Below are 26,242 nucleotides of genomic sequence, written 5' to 3' on the forward strand. Positions count from 1 at the left end.
TGTTCATACTGTAAGGAAGTAGAAATGACATAAATAGAAAAGTCTAGATCAACTAAATATGATTTGTGCTTTTTGGGCTCTATTTCCTGTCATTCTCCTTAACTAGAATGCTTTCCTGACTTCCTTGATTAATTTTTGCTCAATCTTCCAAAAGTTTGCCTTTTTTCTTTTACTCAGGTTATCCAGATGACAGGGCTCATGGCCCAAGCAACACTCATTTGACTACAGTTCAATGTCTTAGAAATTCTATGTTCTTCAAGACAGCTGGAAACTTGAAGGTTGGACTTAAAATATGGAGTGCTTTTATAAAAACAAATATTTTAATATTATGTGTACAGGACAGTAATCAAGGTCTACAGTGTATAATTTACCCTTTTCCTATTGTTTTTTTTTTTTGGTACCAGGAATCAAACTCATGACCTCGTGCTTGCCAGGCAGGCGCTTATGCCACTGAGCCAAATCCCTGGCCACCCCTTTCCTATTCTACACGCTATTCCTTTATTCAACACTTTACACACTTGATTTTAGTACTAACAATCCAGTAATTTAAGTAGTAGCTTCATTTTACAAATGAGACAGCTGAGGACAGACTGTGGTAGTTTAAAGTATGTGTCCAAGGTTACTGAGTTAAAAAAAAAAAATCCAGGTTAGTAATCAAAAATCAGTCTAACTCCAAAGCATTGGTTCTTGCAAAGAGTACTACAAACCATTTCTTGTCCTGGTAGGACTCATCACTCACAGGAAGGGAGGGCAGATGCATTAAAGTAACTATAACATGTGCCAATAAACATTAAGCTACAGTGAGCAAGAAAGCATCAGAAGAATCCAGACAGTCCAAGATGGAAGACAGTAAAGGACCAAAAAAAAAAAAAAAAAAAAAACCAGGGTGGCACAGACAGCTATCATCAAAGGAAGTGAGCACATTTCAAAATACAAGCAGATGTGTTTGCATAATGTGCTTTTTTGGTGCTAGAATGTTCTTACAAGAATCTACAAATCTGTTTTGGAGGAGACTCAGATCATGTGATGACAACAGGAAGATGTCCAGATGATTGCTTTATAAAGAGTTTACTGAAGCAGAATTTAAGGGAAAAAATTTAAGAGAAAATACATCTGAAAGAGTTCTATGTGTAAAATTATATGTAAAATGAAAGAAAAAAGTAAACTTGAAATTTAAATGATACACACTTCTTATAAGCATCCCACACCAGATCAGAGGGAACCTGAATCAGAAAATGTAACAAAAGACCAAAACGAAGGTCCTTTTGTCTGTCTGTCTCTTGTGTATGCACGCGCGCCTGCGCACCTGAAATGAACAGCTTTGAGAAAAGTGTAAGAGTTGAGCACTGGCTATGAATTCCTCCTTGTGGGAAGCCCCAAGGATGGTCACAGAAGCCTTGAATCAAGGAGAGCGTGCATAGATCACCAGAACATTCAACGAACATACAATTGCAGACATGGAGGAGATTGGACCCCTCACTGGAGAGCTTTTAGACCCCCCTTAAGGTCTAAATCTGCTCTAAGAACATAAACCTGATAAAATCCCTTGTTGACTGTCTTCTGACCAACAAAGAGCTGGCTAGCTACTAGCTACTGTCAAAATACAAACGCTAGCAGAATACAACATAATTTTGGGCTTAGAGGAATAAAGAATAACTAGATTTGCCTTCTTGGGTGGTAGACATTCTGGCTATTTTTCTGTCACAATGTACTATAATTTACTTGTTTACATGTTTCCTCTTTCCTATTAGACTCAGAATTCAGTTTTGTTTGGTAAGTAATACCAGAATATGAACATCAGTAAGTACTTAACGTTTCCTGAATGAACAGCTCTAAGCATTTCCTTCAAGTTTTTTTCTTTTTTAAAGCAGGGTCTGGTTGTGTAGTTCTGGCTGGCCTTAAACTCACTATGTGGCCCAGGCTGGCCTCAAAGTCACAGCGATACTTCTGCCTCAGCCCCCTTGGTGCTGGGATTATAGGTGTGCGCCACCATGTCCACCTTGCTTCAAAGGTTTTAAAGAATGTAACTTCAAAAACAGAGAAAAGATAAAGCAGTCCCTCATGCCTATAGGGATTCACAGGCCACAGAAGAGCCTAAAACATATCATTCTGGCTATGTAACAGAATATTGCAATCAGAAAAGAAAATGAGAAAAAACTAAAAGAAGGCACTTCTACAGAAAGAATCTGAAGGGAACAGACCGAAAAGATAGTTTAGAAAAGGTAGATACAGCTATATGAGAGTACCATGATTCTTAGATTAAAATCAGAATCCATAATCTCAGTCATATGAAAAATAATGAAGGCAAGAAAAAAAGCTATGTGTAGAACAGGGAGAAAATTTAAAAAGGCTATTGCTCAGCCAGATGCTATAACATAAAGCTTTGATAAAAGGCAATGCAGTCTATTATTTCTTTTACTTCCACTGTTAGGAAATCATGACCTTCTTACCAAAAACTAATGAAACAACAGGTGGAGGGAAAAATGGGGAGAGGTGTAAAGTCAGTTAAAGAGCATATGCATATCTTCCCAGGTACAAAGTGAATCATATCCCAGGGTATTAACCCTCCCAGAGGAGATTTATAATAATACTGTTAAGTGTCAGACACACATACTCAGAATCTGTTCTTGTAGACTCTGAAACAGATTAAAGATTTAAATGATTTCTTTAGAAATGTCCTTTTGATAGATATTCTGAGATACAGACTAGCTAAATTACCCAGGCTGGTCTCAAACTTGAATCTTCCTGCCTCAGCCACTGGAGTAACTGGGATTGCAGGTTTATGTTGTGTGCCTAGCCTATCAACCACTATTCTACCCACTTTCGTTTGGGGCATTTCTCTGTCAATAACATTTGATGTTATAGCTAGGTCCTCAGCTCCTTTCCAAATGAAATAGATAAAAATGTAACAGGGAGCTTCTACTGACAACTGTCTTCTGTTGTAAATATTCTCATTCTACAAACTGGGGCATACTCTGTCTCACTGTCTGTAGCCTGCTGAGCTACAGATTTCATAGCTAGTTCTTCTTCCATCTCACTGACACATCAATCTCAAGAAAGAATAGGAAGAGTGATCCATGAGAGCTAAAATAAATGTTCATGAAGATTCAAGACTATGAAAGTAATTTATTCTCTGGATGCAAAAAGTGTAATACATTTTGAATTCAGCAGTTTCTGCTAAGTTCTCTGATGATTCTCCTTTGCTGAAAGAAGCCTAAGTATAGCACAGACAGCAATCATGTTCAGATGAATTTACACAGAACTTGGGAAACTGTTTCAGTCTTAAAAAGTCTGTGTGATGCTGCTTCGTTAATGTCTGATTCTATGCTTTCTACTATACTTAACAAAATCCACAAAGTTTATTTAGCTATGAAACAAGCCAATTCTATAGACAATAGAATCAATAATGGAAACTACACCTGTTTTTAAACTAAAATTCTTACGTTCTTCATACAAATGTCATTCAAAGTATCATTAATAACATTTATCTACCACAGAAAATCAAATCACATAAAACAAGCATAAAATCAGATTTTAACAATGCATAAGAAATTACAGGATCGAACAGATCTAACAAGTAGTATACATGGAGAAAGGCCTAATAGTTTTATTTAACAGGCTATATCTTATAAGACAACTGGGTAACAAAAATTTATAAAAAGGTGACACTAAGAACATGTAGATATAAGCACACTGTGTTGATTCTTGGTACCAAAAAAAAAAAAAAAAAAAAAAAAAAAAAAAAAAGGATGTGCAGTGTACAAATTAGCAATGGCTCGGTGAAAATCACAAACAGTAGCCATTTTGAGCCTTAGTTTCCTGATTTATAAAAGAGATTAATATCTGTTTTACAAGAAGGTATTATAAAAAGATTCTATTAACATAAAAAAGAATTAGTATGAGAATGGCTTTTAGTAAAAAAGTAGATTATGTGATTACATTCAAGTGTGAGAGTCACATCTTAAGAAAGGTACTGTCAAATCAAAACACAAAGGAAACTACAAGGATGACTGCTAATCAAGTTACACTGAAAGAATGGATGTGTGAGATATATCCAGGCTTTACTACTATTAGACAAGTGGTAACTATCTTCATGTATTTGACAAACTACATGCAAGAGGCACAAATGGGTAAAGATTAGGAAATTTTGATTTATCCAAAAGAAATTTTTTTAAATAATTACAAATTGTACTGAAGAACTTCCTACCTGATCAAACATCAAGCTCCTAAACAGTTCAGCAGTGTACATGGAGTTCTAGAAAAATAGGTATTTTACAGAGGCTTTCAGAATTGTGTATACATTCAGAAGAAATTTACTAATATTTTTATATACAGATTTTTGAATATCACAAAAATGAACAGGATGGCAAAATAAATGTTACTAGGTTAAATTTTAAAAGGGTTGGTGTTGAAAAGTAATAAAAAGCCAAGAGCTGATGTTTACTGAGTTTAGAGGTAAAAAAGACAGAAGAAAAGGAATAATCATGTAGTTGGGGTTGTGGGAGAAATCCAAACACAGAATGTAACAGAACTAAAAGAGCTAAGTTTTAACTGATACGCAATGGTTCTCAGATACTTTTCAGAAGTCTGTTAACACAAAGCCTTCCTTGAAGGCCTCCAGAAATAGCATCAGCCTATCACTTTTCTTTTAATGAATATTCAGTGAATATTTATTCTGTACCATATTCTATGGAGCTGCAGGAGCCTCCAAATAGCCACATTGTTCTGCTTGGCTTTTTGTCTATTTACTGGGTTCCTAGAGGTTGGCTATTCCAAATAAAGTCAATGATAGCTTTTGAATTTTTTTGTGTCAGTAAATTACTTTTATTGGAATATAGGTTTCTCCTCAGGCTGGCATTTAAATCAAAGTATTTTTTGCTGTCTTTGCTTATATGTCTGCTGAAATTCCTAAGATGTTGGATGTTCATAATTTTCCAAATTAAAAATTTTAAAATTATCTGGAAGTTATTTAAAACATCAAATCCACTTGTTTAAACTGCATTTTGATTATACAGTCCACTTTTATTTCAACAGTGAAGACATCAGTTTCACCGTTTTCTAAAAGATGGCTTCTGTCATTGTAGAATTATCTTAAATGTTTAAAACAAAGTTACAACATCCATTGAGCTTTATGTTTAGAAAGTAGTTTTCATACACTAAAATGATTTACTTTATTTTGGAAAAACATTTCAGAAAATGGTATAACAATCCCATTATTTTAAACTAAAACTTACTGAAACAAGTACGACTACAGTCATGGTAATAAACAATTCCAATACAACAAGACAATCACACACCTTTACAAATTTGTTTTCACTGTATAAGTTACCTACACCAAGAGATATTTGATAAAGCTTATATTGAGGGTGGTCTTTAAAATAAATGTTTTTCAAAGCAAACATGAATACACTGGAACTTAGCAATTTTAGGTATATGAAACACGTGGCTTAAGAGGCATGAGGAAACTCAACTGTGTACTACTAAATTAAAAGAGGAGGCAATCTGAAAAGGCTAGACAGCATATGATCCCAAATATAAGACATCCCAAAAAAGGTGAAACGATGGTGACAGTATAAAGATCAGTGGTTGCTAGGGGCAGAGGGGAAGGAGATGAACAGGCAGAGGGCACAGAGGCTTTTCAGAACCCCACAGCGTCTACAGATTCAATCTGATAATGTGTTGTCAGTATAGGTTCATCAACTCTAGCACTCCCATGGGGATGTGGCCAATGGACTAGACCATGCAATGTGTAAGGGCACAAGTACATGGGAAATTGCCGTCTCTCATTCAATTTTGGTGTGAACCTATAAACAATACTACTTTTTAAAAGGACTGTTTTGTCTCTTCTATATTCTTACTATTTATTCATATACTAGGATAAATGAAAACTTTTTCACTTCCAATTTTCAAATGATGTCTCAATTTAAAAAGGAGTTAAAATTCACCTCTGGAAAATCTCGTCCCAGTCACAATGTCCCGGTGTTGACTACAACAATGTTTACACTACACAGTTGTAAACTTTAAACTGATTATTTTGTACACATGCATGCACACTTGTACACACGCACACATGCACAGAGTTAGTCCTACTAACACATTCTTCCAAGACCTACAAAAGATGATACTCCTGTGAGGATAGCATTTTAAAGATTCTGATGAATTCAAAGACTTATATGCTCACCAGCTGTCCACTAAGGGGCCTTCGTTTAAAATCATTTAAAATATATATTTAAATGTTCATCCTTAGCTATGATTTATTATAGTTGAATTTGGAACAGATTGCCAGAGATGGTCTTGACAGAACCAATTCTCAGTCAATGTTGAATCTTACTGCAAAAGAAGGAAAGCAGGAAGGAAAGAGGGAAGGAAGATTAGATGAATACATTTTTAAATATAAATAAGTCAGAAATTGTAACTCTTACTCTGATACCCTGGAACTTTATACAGAATTAGAATTAACATTTCACTACAGAAAACTTTACTAAAATTACATTTATTTGTAAAATTGTGAATTTTAGTCATACTGTTTATGAAGTTTAAAAGAGTTGAAGAGTAGCATTAAAAATGGGGTACATTTAAAAATGTCAAATATTACAACATTAAAAATCTTTATCGATTAAACTTTTTTTCTTTAGAGATAAGATCTAACTATGTAGTTCAGGCCGGCCTTGAACTCACTTTGTAGCCTAGGCTGGCCTCAAACTCAGTGATCCTCCTGCTTCAGTCTCCAGAGTACTGAGATTACAGACTTGTGCCACCATGCCTGGCTTACTGATTCAACTTTAACAGTACAGTGGTTGCTCCTCAATCCGCTGTAAGATCAAGACTATTTGTTTAAATGTGTTGTTTTGATGTGTTGTTATAAATGAGCAGAGAAAGAGGAATAAAGAATATGATAACTAAAAACCAATAAGCCAGTTTGGAAATAAGCTAAAAGGCTAGTAGAATGGTTCCCAAGAAGATACAAGGTCTGGTGACCATAGTAATTGTAGCGTGAACACAGCATCATGGTCGAGAGAATTCTCTCCTTTGATAAGAAACAATTCAGGCCTGTATGGAATCCAGTAGAAAATACTAAGATGCAGCTGTGACCTCCCTGCTAATTGTTGTAAATTACATGGAAAAAGAAATAATTTCTTCTTTGTGTAAAGAAGGAAAAAGAAACTAGACAGATAAGCACAAGCTACCAGAAGGAGACTTTTGTAGATCAAGTATTAAAACTTGAAAGCTTGCTTTAAATTAAAGGTTGCGGGACTTTGTGCACATTTAAAGATTAAACCTGTGCTTATTTCAGTGACATATCTCATTCCAATTAAATAATGCCTACAATTTAACATACAGTTATGGTCTTAAGAGTTTACACCTTGTAGGACAGACTAGACTGAAATGTAAGATGGGTTACACCAATCTATCTGGGAACTAGGTGTCTACAGTGAAGTTTATTAACAATTTAGAACCAAAACAGAAACATACCACCTAGCAAATCTTACTCTAAATAGATAATAGGGTAGCAAGTCATATAGACCAGCAACCCACAATATCATGTGTGTGTGTGAATGTTGCTGGGGATGGAAGCAAGAATTGTGCACATACTAGGCAACTGCCATAATCAAAAACTTGAATACAACTGGCATTTTTAATACAGAAAACATAAATGGAAAATTGGCATATAACACAATTTGTTAAGATCAACAAGAATGCTTCTTATTGCTGATGAGGTTATAACTCAGGGCTTCCTTTACTTTCGGCTGGCTACTGATCATTGTAACAAAGGAAAAAAATAACCTCAGGATGCTTGACTTCTTGTGAATGTCAATACATAAATTAAGGAGAATTAAAGGTTCCAATAAAGCTCCATGTTCTACTTCAAGGCTGGTAACAGAATACAAATGCTACTATCGTCCTTGGGACATGATCCTGCCATAACAGAAAACAGGGCTAGATTATAACTTTGACTAGTCAGCTTTCTTGACTTTCTTTTCAGAATGGTGAATGTAATATTATCTTTAAATCCTTGTGGAGCTTTCCCTGTTCCAGTATGCTTAAAATAACTTCCTTGATTGGAAAGAAATCAGCAGATATGCTATCATTCTACATGGCGCAGCATAGGGTAACTTTCTCAAGGACAAGTTAGTGTGAGTAAAAGACATACTAATGCTGTCACTCCAAGACTTTTTTCATTTTTTAAACTTTTGTTTAACATTAAAGGTGTTAGTAATCTAGTGGTTATTGCATATTGGTTAAGTGTATTTTGCTACTAGAGATAAAACCTGTGAGTTAAATTCTACTGCTGTTTTACTATCTTATTTCTGTGACTGGCAATAATATAACTGAGTCAACATGAAGAATACTTATAAAGTTACAATTTTTTTTCTTTCCTAAATTTACTCCAAGACACAGTCACACTTAACACAAGATTGATTTGACAACTTATAGGATATGTGATAACAGCTGCCAGACCATGGACACTGAAAGCCTTCAATTCATTATTTGCACTGATACACAGCGGAAAGCCCTTGGCTTAGGAAAACCATTATAACAAATTGTAAGATACAACAGTGTTTACAGAAGGGATATACCATGAATCTTGGAGTTCTTTCCTCTACTGAATTTTACATATAAATGCAAATTCACATGGTGACAACTAACGGAACTTTAAATTGTGGTTAGAATATGACTAGAGACAAATCACAGTCCTTCTGAATCTTGTTTATTATAATCGTAATTATCATTTTAACAATAAAAAGTGTTATATCTATCAGAGCTCTCAAGTGTCATGATTTCAATCAATACAATCATTTTTTTCTTAATAATCTTTTCATAGGTTTTCCCAACGTGTGACATGGGATAAGTATGCTTAGGAACGGAATTTAATGAAAAAATGTTATGAACTACAGTATTTATTCAGAAAAAAAAAACATGATCAGGGTGAGCTACAACCTCACTGTATAGTCAGTTTCCTTAAAGAAAAAAATTGAGGATACAACAATTAATACAGCATTAATCTTGAACATGAATTAATCAAAATCAGCAGTAATAAATTATGAGAAGTCACAGAGAAATGGCCTGACACACTTTCCTCTGCTACATTCACTATGTGAAGGACTTAAGTGAAAATTACTTTCAATAAATAAACACACTAGCACACACATACACTTGTCCACACATGTAAACAGAGAACTAGTCTTACAGTTCTAAGCAAATTCTTTCTAGCTAAGCAACCCCTTTCTTGCATTAAATATCACCAAAACACTACCCTACTTCAAAGCTATTCAGACATTTGTTTTAAACATTTTTATCTACTCAGGAAAGCCAATACTCTAAGAGTCTCTTGCTTACAGCTCCTTGCTGTTTTTAGAGCAGGGAAGGTATAAAAGTTGCTGGATCTACAAGTTTAAATGGAGTACTTTAAGGTTTACCATTTGTCTTTCAGATTACCAAGTAAAATACTGAGTTTATATGCAGTTAGTACTACAAAGTCCTAGCAAGGAAAGGGCCAAATTCTTGACAGGTTTTTTATTCTACTCTTTAAAAAAGTAAAGACCAGTGCTGGGTCAGTAAACTGGTTACTTTCAATTATTTGATTCTATTTTATGTGAATTCTAACTCTATATTGAAAAGAAAGTACTGGGTATTTTACTGTTTGGTTTTTTGAGAGAGGACCCCATTATACAGTTCAAGCTGTCCTTGAACTCAGTCTGAAGCCCAGTCTAGTCTTGAACTCATAGAGACCCTCCTGCCTCAGCCCCGACTGCTGGATTATGGGTAACACTACCATGCCTTGCAGTACGGAGTATTTTAAAGGTCTTATAAACTATATGGATAGAAAAGGTTTGAGTTCTGTTTTAACAGCATAATAGTGAACATGAGTACTAAACAGCAGCTGGGATGTCAAAACTTTGTGGTAACCCCAGTTATGTTCAAGTGTCAGCTTAGAGTTTCCTGCAAACTACAGAATAAAGGGCTAAGACAGGGAATTTTCTAAGGAGTTACCTTAGAAAATGTGCTATACAGGAACCTGGAAAGAATGGTTCTCAAGGTCAACTATTCTTAGCTTTTTTTCTTTAAACTTCTGGGTACTTTGGTCCAATTTTCAAGTGGTTTAAATTACTTAGATTTACTCAGCAAGGTGATATAACCAAAGGCAGATGCTCTAAAAGACCATAAAACATAGTGAACTCTTAGTGATCTCCTTTGTGGATACTGAACTGCCAAGAGCAATTCTTTAGAAAGAACTCTTTAGCAGCTGTAAAATGGTGTAACTAATAAGATACAGTGGCTAGAATATTCATGGAAGCAAGTCACAAACAAGCAAGGAGGCCAAGGCACAATGGCTTCTTAACCACCAATGGCTTTTCAAACATAACATTCTTGGGCAATGATTAATAATTTGAAGTGTCATCATTTTCAAATGTTGCAGTTAATATTTCAGCTGACATACATGGAAGTAAGTCCAGTTGAGTTTTAAAGTACTTAAGTGTCAGGAAACTACAGTTACTTCCAAACTAGGAATATTGGCTGTTAATGAGACAAGGGAAAAAAAATACACTATTTTCATCCTTGTTCTACTATAAATATCTCCAACAATTTTTCTTGAAGGTTATATTGCAAGTATACAAAAAATAAGGATCAAGAGTAGATGAGCCCAATAACTTGTAATTTTACTTATTTGAACAGTACAGTCTCCTTGGAAGAAAAAAAAAAAATCAATGAAATATTTTTATTACCTACTACAGTAAAATTCTTAATTTCTCTCGACCTTTCACCAACATACTGCTTTTAATCTTAATTGATTTATATAAAGCAGAATAGCCTAATTCAACTACGTACAAAGAGAACTTTCCCTTTCTAAGCAGAAAGCCTAAGGGGCTGGTAGCAGAACTTTTTACTTGGCTTGTGAATCTGTAACAAGGTAGCTGACCTATAACATGGACTCATCAACTGTCAAACTCATCATCACTTAACTCTGCCTTATTTTTTCATGTCACAAGTAATATTTCCACCAATCCCTTGCACTCACTGGGCTTATTCACACCTGTCTCATCTCATCTTTGATTTTTCTCAGTCCCTCCCCAACACTCTACCTCCATTTCCTCCCACCATTCTTTGAGGAAGAAATCCCCAGAGCAACAGCATTGTTTCCACAATTCTTTCTTGACTGACTTCTTATTCTCACAAAAAGACTGGACCGCAATGGGGTAAGAGCAGAAGCCCTACAGGATTACTTAAGCTTGCCTTCTTTCAATCACAATGTTATTAGTCCTTCTTTGCTTCTTGCTCATGGGGCCCATGATTGGCACCAAGAGGTCAACACACTGATCACAATCTCTTTATCTGTCCTTCCTTTAACAACATTAACCTCTTCTGTCTTCAACAAATCTAGTCATTAAATTCCCTTCCAAATCACTCACACCACTGGTTCACAGGGAACAGCCTTAGTACATTCTTAATGAGCTATTTTAACACACCTCCTTGAATATCTTTATGTACTTGTCCTCTTCACCTTCTATCCAAACCTTCAATGTTGGTTTTTTCCACACTTAGTGTCTTTATGCCAAACAAGGGGAACATGAAAACCACACATATATGCACACTAAAAATTTCTAAATGGACTTTTATCTTTACACAGCAATTACTTTATTTCAAATACACTGACAAGTTTATTCTCAAAGATTTACTGAGGTATTGGGGACCAAACTCCAGGTTGCTCTACCCCTGATCATTTTGATAATTTTGCCTATGCTTTGTTCAACCTGTGATTCTCCTGGCTCAGCCTCCCACCTGCTAGTACACATACACTTTTGTCAACCTGTTTTTGGTGCACTGAGGGTAGGGAGGCAGTCTGAGCGCTACTTATTCTCATCTTCTCACTTTCCACAATCTTTTCACTGCTCTGCTAACAGAAAAATATAGTCCAGCTCTCCAAAGCTAAACCATAACTTTCTCCTGTGAGTTTTACTCCCACCACCTGAAGAAGTGTCCTGCTAACTGGCCTCTTCACTTTAGTGCTACCAACCTCCCCTTCTCACTGGCTTCACATGCTCTGCCTTTAAATGCTCGGGTCTCCTCTTGTATCACAGCCAGTGTCTTCTAAGATCTACCATCCTTCTAGTTAGCATCTTGTCTTTTTCACCTTCCTTGGCACATGTCCTAAAAATGTAGATATTCATTATTTTGATCCCAGGAATCTGACATTTTGCATCCTTTTATAAAACACACATTTTTTAGTCACCCAAACAAACTTAAAGGCCTTTTCTCAGAGTTCATGCTTTCTGAATTCTAACTCACAATTTCTTCTTCAATCCTACAAGTACTATTCTACACTGGGCCAACTCACCTGCATTGGCCGCAATGGTATGTAAACCCTACTTTTCAACTCATCCTAAATTCAATCCAAATATCACCAAACTGCATCTCTTAAAAATGTTACAATCAAGTTATTTCTCTCTAAACTCTATAGTTCTCTGTCACAACAAGACTAAACTCATCTTCCTAATTTCCAAGGCATTATATACCTAGCTTGTCAGTAGGCCCCATATACAGCACCTCCACTGAGTGTGTCTCTTTAGCATCCCCTGGCAACCCCTTTAGACCCTGCTAATAGCTGGCTTTGGTCAGTGGTTCAACCCTTTCACTTTAGGGTCGATTTTCCCCTGCTCGCATCTAAATTTAACTCATCTTACTACCACACTTTCATGAAGCTTCTTTGTGTGTCAGCTCACAATGATTTCTTTCTGTAAGCGCTACCTTTACTTTTGTATTGGTATGCTACCTATTTGCTCCCTGAAGATTACATGTATGGAGCCCTAAGACATTACTGCCAGTTACCTGGTTCTGGGAGGTACACAGTAGATATTAACTCAGAGTGAGCCACACATCACTAAGAGCAAAACAATAGCTTGGTATCAGATAATCTGACTATGCCAGTTTTGTAAAATAAAGACACATATTATATAATTAAAAAGAAAAACTTACTGTATTTATAAACACATGTATCCATCCACTAAAATTAAACAGACTTGGGAAACTTCATAAAGAAAAAAAACTCCAAAATATTACATACCAGCATAAAAAGTCCCCAAGCTTGCACATCTACATAAATAACAGGGTAGTCTTTGTGTAAGATTTTGATGCCTGTAGCAACATCTTTGTGCGTGTATATGTGTACCTCCCTGTGAACCTATCTCACAGCAAACAAGAGGTTTTAGAATATCATACAAATAGAAGCCACTTCAGTAAAAATGTGCACGGGAAACACATACTAAAGTTTTCTCTTAAAAATAAACACATATATAGAAGGTTCTACTTAATTACCAGAATGTTAAGACATGAGCATTTACAAATATATGTCAATTAGAGTAACAAATATACATATGCATATTCTCCTATTAAGATTTTTTTTCACTTCCTTCCAAATTATCATGTATTTAAAATTTGAAGCACATTCAATACCTTTGTTGCCAATGTCAGAGCAGTTACTCAGAGATGAGTAATGAAATGAGCTGGACTGTTATGACAGTTCTTGTGATTCATAAGTATCAACCTGATCTCATTTTTTAAAAAAAATGAAAAAGAACTACCACTAGACTATTCACCCTGATGACAGGCTCCGTATTTTATTCAGTCTTGCAGCCCTCAACATCTAGCTCAGGTCACTACACAAAACAAGCATTGTACTCAGATATTTAATGAATGCTTTGTTGAAATAAAGGGAAACCACCTGGAAAACCAAATAACAGTAGAACAAGAAGGAAAGCATCATTAACTAAAAATGTTTTCTAACAGAATCTTTAAAAAATAATTAAGGAGGCACTTGACATTATACAACTAAAATCATTCCATCAGGAATCTGTTTCCTACAATGGCACTAAAAACATTTCAAGGCAGCAGTCATTAACCCTTTTATTTTTTTTTCCTGAGGTGGGGAAAATGTTGCCAAACTCTTTACAAATCTATCTTCTCTCCCAGAAAAATTAAATGGACGTATGTACATGTACACAAACTCACAATTTTTTATGTACCTTCAGAGTTCTGGATTCCAGGTTAAAAATGCCCATGTTAAAGGAAAAGACTAGTCACTTTTTAAAGGTTAAGGATATAAAAATCTATAAAATTTCCCTGTGAAAGGTGAGTCACGCAGGAATTTATCAAAAACAGAATCTTCTTAGGATTTCTCACTCTGCTATTATTTGGTTACAATTTCTACACGAAATGGGGCTTTGGAGTAAAACCATGACTGAAGACTTCTACAAAACCATATGAAATGAAATACTAAGGGAGCAAAAAGGTGAAGTCTTACAAGGCCTAGAAATTACACAGTGAACTAAAAGATCCTTTGTAGCCATTTTACATAAACATTGATAAGTTGGAGTCTTCATTTCCCTGATACATGGTGTGTCTGGAAGCAGGTGGAAAGAAGCAGGCAGGAGACTGCGTTGGAAAATCCACTCAAGACTGTGGATAGATCTGGGCAAACTTACAGGTTTTTTGCACAGATTATGAATGAGAAAGATCAGGAAAGAAGCCTTAACAGGTGCCATCTCTTAACACCAAGAAATGAGTAAAGAGCTAGCCAGCTGCTATGGCTTTGTAAGATTCAGGCAAAGGCTTACACTTACACTGGAAGTGGGACATCATTATGATGAGGCAAAATTTTACAGCAGTGCCCAGGGGCCTCAGCCCTGCAAGAGACAGCAACTAAGCCTTGGCCTTTTCATTTGAAAATGAAAACTGTAAGTAAATTAACCTATGATTAAAGGCTGATGCTTACTAATCTATAACATTCTACGGGTATTTTCTAAATTGGTGATTTTCTGGTAGTATCTTAAAATCACTTGTATGTGGAAATTAGATACGAATGCTGGATTTTTAAAAATGTACCTTAATTGACTCACTAGCTGCTTCTGCAGCCTCAGTTTACCAAATCTAAAGATATTTGAGAACAAATTTTATCTTGCTCCACTATTTCTTGGGATAAAACCATTTAACTTGTTGCATGATATCTAACATAAAGTAATCCGATTTTATATAGAGAAGTTATCTTGCAAACTCCAATCCTAATATAACATTAACATCATCTCCAAATGAGTATTTTTATTATAGTTTTAAACCTCTAGGTTCTTTTTGGTATTCATAACACTCCTGTAGTAATTTCTCTTTTTTTAATAAATTAAGGCATATCATTTTTATCACATTTTAAAAAAAATCTCAAGAGGAGTTCCGACTTTCCCTTTCTTCCCAGGTGCTGCTTCACTTAGGCAGAATATGGTCATGTTTCCTAAATCAGCTTTTGTCCATTACCCAGGACTGAGTTCACTTTAGTTTCTTTTATTATCATGTTTAAAACTATCTCAAGAAATTCAATATATCAAAAACAGCATCTTACATTATGTACTGTCTGAGTAACTAAAGTTATCTATTATAACTCACATGGCCTGATTTTAAAGGACACTCAATCTCTTTTCTTCCACTTAAGTCTCATTATGATCACACTCTTAGTCTTATCAGCACATTTCAGTTATTAAACAATGAAATTTCCAAACAGACATTTCACCAAACTACTGTTTGTTCAATAAAAATGTTTCAATAAAAATGTTATTACTAGGGCTGCTATTCACATATAATGTTTATCCCATACTCAGGTTTCTGATTAATTTGCTAGAAGTTAAAATCCTGTTTTTTGAGGCATTTCCTGGTACACGAGGCAGTGCATTAGAAAAGAGATTACATTGCATTTAGGCCATAATTATATTTTAACCATCTATGTATAATTAACAACCATTCAAAAAGAAAGTGCAAATGTGCAAATGAGAGAAAACAAAGCAGTTTCTACACATGTAATGCATTATATAGGATATAAATCTAGGCAATTAAAAACAAGTGCTGATAACATCCTTCTGAGCATTAAATGACACCACCAATTGTTTTATATGTATTCTTTCTTCTCAAATATTCAAAGAATGCAATAGACATTACCTTAATTTTCAAAATTTTTAGGAGATATTACCATTTTTTCACAAATCAGAAAACAACTATTATTACCTTTGTATATTTTCAGTAATAGAGCCAAAACAAGAACAATTCTAACTAATCTGATCTGGGATCTTACTTATAAGTTGATTTGTATGAGTTAAAAATATTATCACTCATAAGAAACAATGCCAAAGTTATTATGCTAATAAATTATGTTAAAGGCCTAATGAAGAAATACTTTAGAGCAACTATGAGGTAACACACTAGTTGTAGGTATGAGGAACGTTTATATTGGCTCTTTTGGGTGTATACATTAAATGCAAAATCAGAAAGGAATCATGCAAAATCCGGTTGCCCATGCAAGCACCCCAGAGTCTAATCCTCTCCTCTCAGTTCTGTTGTCAGGCCACAGTAGTGTGGAGACTTGTAGGCTGCTGTCCTTGTTGTAATGAATGGGAAGAGGCTGACAGTGGCATGGTCGAAACCTTCACCTCTTCTTCCCCTGTGGAAAAGTCAGTCATGATCTAGTTATGGGTGACTAGATTTGTTAACAGTCCCTTTAAAAATGACTTCAATATTTGGAATACTGATACATATAGAAAATACATGCTTAATGGTTGGAATCTGGGTGTGAAACAAGGTAAGACTTTTAAAATATAAATTTATCAAGTACGTAAAAAGTAGTTACACTCTAAACACACCTATTTTTAAAACTATGTTAGAGATAAGATTAATATAATAGATTTAAATTACAAACATACTACCAAAAAAAAAAAAAAAAAAAAAAAAAAAACCCAGACCAGGAAAGCCATTCTTTTCCAAGCCAATTGGACCTCTTAAAAATATAGATACTGCTTGCTAATGGTTAACATTTTGTGAAAAAATTAAAATTTGTAAGAGTGAAAACCTAATTTTTAAAAGAGGAAAATAATAAATCTGTCTTAAAAGCATAGGTTACATATTAGGAAAAATGAAATTATATATAAATATTAACAGAATGTTAACATATAACATCTGAAAATTTAATGTTTATTTATGAGGTAACGAGAAAATAATAAAACACTAACAATGATCCAATTGACTGAAAGCAAGATGACTACTTCTAGGTCAAGAACTACACATGAATGAACTCAGTTCTCCAAATATAATTGAGTATTATTTTACCACAAGTGAATTGTTTTACATGTGACTCAAAATTCAATTAAGTCACTTGGAAAGTAATAAAGAAACAAAGAAATTTTAAGAAAAATGCTTTTTCATAAGTAATGTGAATTAACAAAAACATGAAAAAATCCTGAGCCTGAACAATTTCAAATATTTTTGAAGTATATGCTGAAACAATGCTTACAGATTTAGACTATTGTTCGTTTTACAATTTTTAGCATCATGGAATAAAAACATTTTGGCAGAGAGCTCTTTAAAAAATAAATCTACAAAATTACATTTGGAAAGATAGCTTAACTGACAATGCAGAAAAGGAGTCTTCTAAGCAACAAACACATTATTTTATAGTTTTCAGAAAACCAGCAAAGTATCCATAAACTTTTAAGTACACAGCAATGAGGCTGCGTAAAGCAATTTTAGACTACAGTTCTTTGTGATACCATGTACTAATAAGGAATAAGCAAAGATTGATTTTCATCCATCTAATAAACATTCTACTTCGTTTCTATGTATGTACTAAAGGCCATATCCCTGAACTTGGCCAATATGTCTTATGAATAAACTCTACTGAGAAAAAGTGACTTGCAAGTATGTGAGAGCAGAAATCAATTACTTATGGGAGGAAAGCCAAGTTAAAGCACATGCCAGTGATCTTCAGTTGTGAAGGAGAATATCAGTGTTGTAGTGCAAAAACATTTTTATTGCTGATTTTGAAGTCTAAGTTCTTATGCTAATTGAATGTGTAGCCCTTACCAAATTATTTAAATTTTCTGTAATGCACCTGTGCCGTTTTAAAAATGAAGAAACCGGACAAGTCCCTTTTTAAAAGAAAAACAAATATTTCAATGGACTTACAACTGGCCACTAATCAAAGTTTTGTTCCAAGATTATTTATTTTAAAAATCTTTCTAACAGCAAACCAGATGTGCAGCCCAGAAAAAGCTGCTAAAAAGATTTCACCTAAGAAAATAATTACTTTTAAGCACATATTTTCAATTACACAAAGGAAACAGAAGCCCAATTTCTGTCAAACCTCTGGCAACTGTTCTTCCCATGATAGGTTTCAGATATCTGCTTTTAATAATTAAATCAAAACTAAAACTGTAAATACAAATAGATAATAATAAGACACAACATCTGTGTGATATATAGGTGGCTGCCACCTCTGATTTATTCCTACAGTTCAGGAACTCTATTTTTCTCTGCATTTGTATAGAATAAATACACATGCTATTCCCAGTAAAGAATTAGTTTACAATAGTTAGGTAAATGTTAAAAGTAGCAGGTCCCATTGAAACATCTTTCCATTACTAAAGTGTCTAATCAATAGCTGTCCTCTTTAAGGTATTATGATAATCAGTAGAGAATACAAAGTTGACTCCCTTTCAATAGTTCAGCTCAAGTACTACTGAGTTACAGAGATAAAAAAGGTAGATATTCCCCAGTTATTAATTGAACAGTTAAGTTGTATATAGCTTTGTAGATTTTTCACTCTGTCATTTCTAATAGTTACTGAAAATTCTAAATCATCTGGTTACAATTATAAAACTACTATTCTGAGGATCACTGACCCAGTTTCCTGAGATACCTGTCAAATAATCATAAGTCATGATAGAATTCTGGTGATTTTAAATATTCTGGTATATTAAAACTGAAATTTCTCTAGTTATCAGAGCCTCAAAAATAATAGTAAGCTTAACCAAAAGTCACCTTTAAGTACCAAACAAATATGCATAGCCCAAAACTGAAAGTCTGAAATAACAAACTCCCCCACCCCACCACCAAAAAGGACACTGATTCAGAATCTAACGTTGGTGACTTAATTTTTAACACATCTGGAAAAAAAGTTTTTAATGCTCTATGATTGGGTATATGGTAAAAGTTAAAAACAAAAACCTTACAAGGACAGAACTATAATGCCACATTTAAAAATTTCTAGTGGCATTTTAGATGAATATTTTAAATAACTAAACAGAACAACTACACTCACTAATCAGTGATTCTCATTACCAATGTGGCATTTTCAAAATACCTACTTACTTGCAACTTTTGGGTTAAAACTGCTCTTCAGTGCTAATTATGACTAAGAATCTGGAAGAACGCATAATTTAATCAAAGATGGTCACGAAACAAGTAAAATAAAAAAATAAAGTGAAGACAGCTTAGACCAGAGTCCCGTATCAACCCCTGCGGTTGTGCCTCACCTCTTACCCAACAGCTCTCTACAATTTAAATAGAATCTTTTTGCAGAAGGCATTCTGACTGATTCTTAAGATAATGACACTAATGCCTGCCTCACTCTGCTGCTGTACGCTTTCATCAACATAAAAGACCTGGTTTTTCCCCTGCTACTGACACAAACCTTAGACCACCATCTTAGAGATCAATTCCTCCTTTTTCCAGCTTCCCCAACAATTACAGGCTACCCCGATGTCTCAGATTCCACTACCACACAGTTATCACCTTCACACATGATTTGAATCTTATCTCTTTAAGTGTCCTTTACCTGGAAACAGTAGCCAAGTTTTATACTTCTTTAGTATTTCTAAACGGGCTAGTTCATTGTTGGACACACAGGAGCTGATGTAACACTATACTTGGGTTTTATGTTTTATCTTTAATGTTTAGAATATTTAGGAGAATTTAAATTTTTTATTTTTGTAACTGGGTAAGAGATTCACTAGTAATTAAAACTTTCTTTGTTTTTGGTACCGGCAATCAAATTCACAACCTCACACTTGACAGGCCCTTATGCCACTGAGCTAAATCTCTGGCCTAAAATGCTACTTTTAAAAATGATTAAGAACAAAGCAAAGCAAAACAAAATTGATATTCTAATATGCTACCTTGAATGGAAGAAAAGGTGTACAGACATTAAACACTGAAGTGTTTCACAAGCCGGTATCTCATCAGGAAAAAAAATAAAAATTGCTGCTCTGGATTATCTACTATGTACCATAATCAAATGAACAAATATCATGAATCTCACTAGTAGGTGCTCTTACGTGAACTAACCTCATGGTGTCAACTGTTAACTTCACTATAGCCAGAGTCACAAACTAAGACCTAGCCACTTGTCTAGAATACTGAACATTTTTGGTTTCAAGAGAAGAACACAGCCAAAAAATCTTGATGTATATCTATAAATTCATCTATCAAACTTGCTAAAAACTAGAGAATGAGTACCTTACTGGTAATAGTACATGACAACACCACTGTGCCATGTCATACCTTAAAGACTATGGCAAAAGATTAAAAAAAAAAAAAAAAAAGTTATGTAGTTATGTAACAGAATAAGGGACTATCCTACTTGAATCAGGAGAGGAACAAAGTCTTTTTACGTCATCTCTAGAGCCCAAATTGAAACTACAACACATTGACAAGAGACACTCCCTAGAAGACAGTTTATCTAAAAAATATTACACAGGATCTTAAAATCCAAAAGTTCTGAAACCTTCAAGGGTGGCAGCACAAAACCAGAAGTATTCTGGCGTAAAGTTTGTATTACCTTACATATACCAAACATTTTCCCCCAGAAATAAAAACGTGACAGATTGAGGGTAAATACCTTTCCTTGAACAATTCTTGTTTACAGAAAGTATGTCTGTGATATAGGATACACTTACACAACACTAATGATCAGTTCTCAAATATTAAGTACTATTAATAGAACAATTTTGATGTGTGTATGTGTTTATCAGTCAAAATAAATAATTTCCATAAGCAGTTAAGAGTGGCTTTATCCCTCATGCTCTCATTATCATTCAAAAAAAATTCAACCTCTTTTAGAATGTAAAATCACAATTTTTACTGTGGTGTTGGAATTCATAGCACCACAATTTCAGAGGTCATTTTCTTCTTTTTCTTCTTTTATTTATATACCATATGAAAATCTGGTTAACTATCCTGTTAAGTAAAACGCTTTCAAACCATAACTAGGTATAATACTCCACCATCCTTATAAAGCTCAATATTACAAGGCATCTATCTGATTAAAAAATTTTTAGATTAAGATAAAGACTTTAACATTTTCTCATAGAAATTTCCAAGCCTAATAAATAACTCTGCTACCCAACACCCCACCCCCAATACCCTGAAGGGCATAAGTTACTCAAGAATTCTCAAAAGGCTTTAACCAAACCTACCTGCTATAGGGATCCCTCCCAGACCTGTGCTGTGCTGTGGCGGGAGATTCAAGTCCAAGAAATGACTATTTGAGGTGGGGTTTGCTGTGTGGTTCAAGTGCATGACGCTATTGCGTGGAAAGGCCATCCAAGGATAGCGGGCTGCCTGGCCTGGAAAACTGAACGAATTATAAACTGCTCGGTGCTGCTGAAACTGAGGGAACCTCTGTGGCAAGACTGAAAAGGTACTATTGAGAGAGTTGGCATTTGCAGGTGCAGCAGGATGCAGGAATCCAGAGCCTGGGCCTTTGGCGGTTGTAGTGTGTGAAGAGGAGTTCTGAAGAGATGTGGGCGAAAGGGAAGGTTGGTCTTGGACAGACAGTTCCTTCTCAATCAGGTCTGCTAAGGCTTTTCTAGTAACATCAAAGGGATCAAAACCCAAGTCATCCTCTGGTTGTTTAGAAGAACCAAAGCCAAACGCTGCTTGCCAGTCTGTAGAGGATGACACTGGGATAGTTTCTGTTGGGAAGAGAAATAGCGATGAATATAAAATATAGTTCACTTTCACACTTAATTAAGATCCATACTAATGCAAGCTAATCATGTCACATAACAAGATAAAAACAAGCCTTATGGCTTGTGTCTAGATGTCCTCCCCAAAGCCTCACAGTCATAGGTGGGACTTTTTCAGAGGTGGCTGGATCTAGTGTGTGTGATGCTAGGATCAAGGGCACTAAGATTAAGGATGTGAATGCTATCTACCATAAGTGGCCTAGATGAGATAATAAGGGACAGAAAGAGCTGCAGTTATTCCTTGTATCTTTGTTACCTTCTGCCTGCTATGAACTGTTTCTTTCCTGCAAGGTCCGTCTACTGTGCCACCCTGTCTTGAAGCCAGCCAGCTACCTCTGGACTGAAACCTCTATAAACTGTGAAATACATAAACTTTCCTTCTTTAACTTTGGGTGTTGGGTATTTTCTCTCACCAACAAGAAAATAAAATTTGTACCAGAGAAGTGGGGTCATTGCTGTGGCTACACCTGGCCATGTACTTAAAGAGCCTTTGGAAGTGGCTTGTGGGAATGGCAAGAGTTAGGAAAGGTCCAGAGATGCTGACTGAAAAAGCAGAGCTGGAACACCTTAGGTTGTACTATATGGGAGATTCTGGTTAGAACTCACAAGATCAAAAAGCCAGTAAAGAACAGGCACAGGAGGTTTGTGCTGGGAAGGACTACTTTGGCTGTTAAGACTCCAGATGAATTGTGCAATGCACTGGCAAAAAGTCTGTATGCATTTTGCTTATGTTGGGAGACTTTGCCTGAGACTGACAGAATAAGTTTCCAAGCAATCTAATGTTGAGGCACTGGCATGGCCACTATTGGAGACTTTTGGGTAAATTTATGTTCAGAGTCAAAAAGAAAGAAACAGCTCAGCAGCACGATTTAGAACATTTTGAGTTTGGCCAGAAAGGAGGATCCAGTAAAACTGTCAACTGCAAAGATAGAGCAGATATCTTGATTGCTGAGAAGGAACAGGAGAACAGAAAAGATAGCCTGAGGACATTGCAAGAAGCAGCAGGGTCCCATCCTTTGCAGCCTCAAAACTGCAAAACTGAACTACTTTGCTTTGAGTAGAGAGCCCCAGGGTACCATATTCCAGAATGACTGTGAGCCAGGGAAACTGTTCTTCAGGATTTGGTTCATAGGTGCCAGATCCCTACAGAGAGGAAGAAGTCTGCCTATTGTTCTAGCTGGCAGCAGACCATGATGTTATTCATATGGTGTGGACTTTAGGCATATGCAGATTGCAAGAGTTGTGGGTGCACAAAAGCTTCCACCCAGATTTCATAAGAAGGTCTGGGAGGTCAGGCAGTGTGCCTCTGAGAGGATAGTGTATGAAATTGTGAGTGTGAAGCCAAAGGTGCAGCGGAGACCCAAAAAGTTTGGAAAAACCAGAACATGGATCATTCAAGGAAAGCTTCAAGGAGTGAGCAAAGTCAGCCAAAGAAAGAACCCATGAGAGCTACAAGCATCAGAAGTGCTATAGTAATGGAGCCACCCCAATCCCTTTGGAGTTCATTCATGTCTTGCCACAGATTGCCTCGGATGCCACACAAGAACTACATGACTTAATGTTTGCCTTGCTGGATTCTGGTCTTGCTTTGCTCCCATTCCTTATTCCAATCCATTTGTAATTTTTGGCATGGAAATGTTCACCTTGTACACTGAATGTTGCAAAAGTTTTAACTTTCTTTGCATTTGTACAGAGACTTGCCTTAAATCTCAGGAGGCTTTTGACTTGGGACTTTTTAGCAATGCTGAAACTGTCAGGACATTGGCAACTCTTGAAGATGGACTAAATGCTTTTTGCATAGATAGATGTGCATGTGTGTGGAAGTCTACAGAACGGAATGTTATGCTTTGTGTCTAGATGTTCCCCTAAAGTCTTATGTGGTCATAGGTGGAACTTTTTCAGAGGTGGCTAGAGCTAAAGTGTGTAACGCTTGGATTCATAGTATAATTCTAGGATCAAGAGCACTAGGAATTAAGGGTATAAGTGTTACCTGCGCTAAGTAGCCTGGATAAGATAGAATGGACAGAAAGAGCTGTGTTTGCTCTGTTGATGCTTTATTACTTTCTGCTTACATGAACTATTTTTCCTTTATAATGCCTATCTGTTATGCCAGCCTGCCTTTAAAACAGCTAATTATGGGCTGAAACCTCTATAAACTGTGAGCTAAATAAGTCCTTCCCGCTTTAACTCTGGGTTTCAGGTATTTTGTCTCAGCAACAAGAGAAAAGAAACTAAAACAGCAAATATACACAAAATCTTTATGGCTTATTAGCACAGAAAGTTCACTAATTACAAAAGACACCATACGTACTAGTATCAATTTCACTCTAAAATTCCTAACTTCAAAAACTGATCCACATAGATGGTTTTGCTAATCAAAAGAAAAAAATTCCTGACCCAAATTATACTTAGCTACTCACAATTAAAATCTAACACATTTAAATGAAATAAATAAAATCTAACAAATTTAAATTAATGAAGCTTATTTTTAAATATATTTATTAAAGACAAAGTACAAATAAATTTGACAATGCCTTATATACGAAGAAAAAATAATTTAATAAAAAAATTTGGTAGTCTTTTTAATTATCTGCTTCAGAATGCTGCAGTGCATATTAATTTAAACCTTTCACATCAAAAAGAGAATTTAAAATGAGTAAAAATAGAAATAGCTTTTAAAAATGCAAAACTGGGCTAGGGATTTAGCTCAGCAGCATAAGCGCCTGCCTTATAAGCAGGCAGTCGTGAGTTTGATCCCCAGTACCGATAAAAAGGAAAAAGACCAAAAAAAAAAAAAAAAAAAAAAAATGCAAAACTAAAAACTTTTAATACCAAATAACTTCTTAACCCTTTATCAGTTGTGGAGAAAAATTTTATTTACACAAACACAAATCAGACTAAAAAGCTAAATCCTCAATAATTCCCAGAGAAATAAGCTTTTCAATAATGGGAAAATAACATAATCCTTAATTTCTGGAGCAATCTGTGTTTTAACACGATAAATTTTAGGTCTTTCAACAATTTACCATTTAATTTCATGTGGTATAAATATTTACATTTTTATAAAAAGAGAATACAAGAGGAAAAGGATAAGCATGTACCTACCAATGGGTATGACATTGGTCTAGCAACAGTATGCCAACAGTGTAATTACTAACGAGAGAATGTCACATACCTGATGTGAAGAGGCTCTGTGGTTCTGGTGCTGTTGGCCAGTCACTGGATGTCTGTGGGGAGCTGGGAAAAGGAGGAAGCCCACTTGGGATAGGGTTGGGATGGCGAAAATTGTCTGAGAATAATGACTGTGACTCTGTTACTGCCCCTTCAAAAGGGGACCGTGCACTGTGATTGGATGAACTGATAGGGATGCCTGGATTGGATTTTGACAAACCAGGTGGTGGAGAAGGTGTATCACTGTTAGGCATCTAAATAAAAAAAGAGAAAGAAAATGATCAATACACAAGAAAATAACCAACACATTTTAATAAGCAATAATAAAAAAGATCTGCAACTAAATATATTAGGAAAGAAGCCTTCAAACCAGGGAACTTAGAAACTTTTCAACAAAAGCAGTAGTTTCAGAAAAACAATTAAACTGTTAATTTATATGGGTACTCTTTTAAAAAAAAAAACTAATCTGTCTGAGAAGACAAAATGAATTTCCTCTCTTTTAGTAATCTTACTCCTCTTACTTTATGAATGTAATAATATGTTTTACTCTCTGGGATTTCACTATAGTATCTTTGCTTGAGCACAAACTTTCCAGAGACCAAAGACAAATTATTAGAAATATTTCAACTGGTAAGAACAGAATGACAAACTCTAATGACTAGATCTTTCTACAAACTAGATGATTCCCAATATTTTAGTTAACAAAACTGACAGACGCTCTCCCCAAGACAGATGATCAAAAATCATCATCATGATAAATCTTTACCTAATTCTTAGGTATCTAATTCAGAAGGAATTCAAAGATTTGAGGGATAGTGACAGAATAGTTTTCCTCTTTCCATCTATTTATTTACAGAAACAAATTTCTTGTCACTCTCTTCTTAGAAAAATGAAAAACATGAGGACTGTTACTAAAACTTGCCTCATTTTACCAATAAGTGATATTCATCTAAGGACATGTGAAAACTAGTTTTCAAGTGGCTTAATTCATCTCATAGCTATGGTATTTATGTTTAATGATTACTTTTTATCAAAGCTCACTTACATATTGCTTTGATCAACTTAATAAAAACTCAAAAGAAAAACTGGCATTTAAATCAAGAACGTTCTTACATAAATACCTATTCTTACTTGAGAGTATGCTTTTCCAACAAAAACTATCTCACATCAAAATAAAACTCTGTACTGGCAACAGAAAAATGAGTTTAAGAAGAATAAAGAATGATGCAAAATTGCTG

At 35.2% G+C, this 26,242-nt stretch overlaps 1 protein-coding gene across 7 annotated transcripts in view; it reads right to left on the reverse strand.

The window, feature by feature from the left end:
- The window catches only part of Cnot4 (CCR4-NOT transcription complex subunit 4), a 123,320-nt gene that overhangs the window by 7,605 nt on the left and 89,473 nt on the right, over positions 1–26,242 (reverse strand). For 4 of the 7 annotated variants that reach the window (XM_063250542.1, XM_063250541.1, XM_063250543.1 and 1 more), the window contains exons 9-10: positions 25,009–25,258; positions 21,282–21,779 (exon numbers count right to left, since the gene is read on the reverse strand). In XM_063250542.1, the coding sequence (XP_063106612.1) occupies positions 21,282–21,779; positions 25,009–25,258 (748 nt within the window). Of the gene's footprint in view, positions 1–6,181; positions 6,331–7,737; positions 16,475–21,281; positions 21,780–25,008; positions 25,259–26,242 lie in introns of those variants that run through there. The other 3 variants (XM_063250545.1, XM_063250546.1, XR_010048064.1) reach the window with 2 other exon arrangements.

This window comes from Cavia porcellus, unplaced genomic scaffold, assembly GCF_034190915.1.
Source record: "Cavia porcellus strain 051 isolate PalLab524CR breed Dunkin Hartley unplaced genomic scaffold, mCavPor4.1 scaffold_6, whole genome shotgun sequence".
Taxonomy (NCBI): Eukaryota; Metazoa; Chordata; class Mammalia; order Rodentia; family Caviidae; genus Cavia; species Cavia porcellus.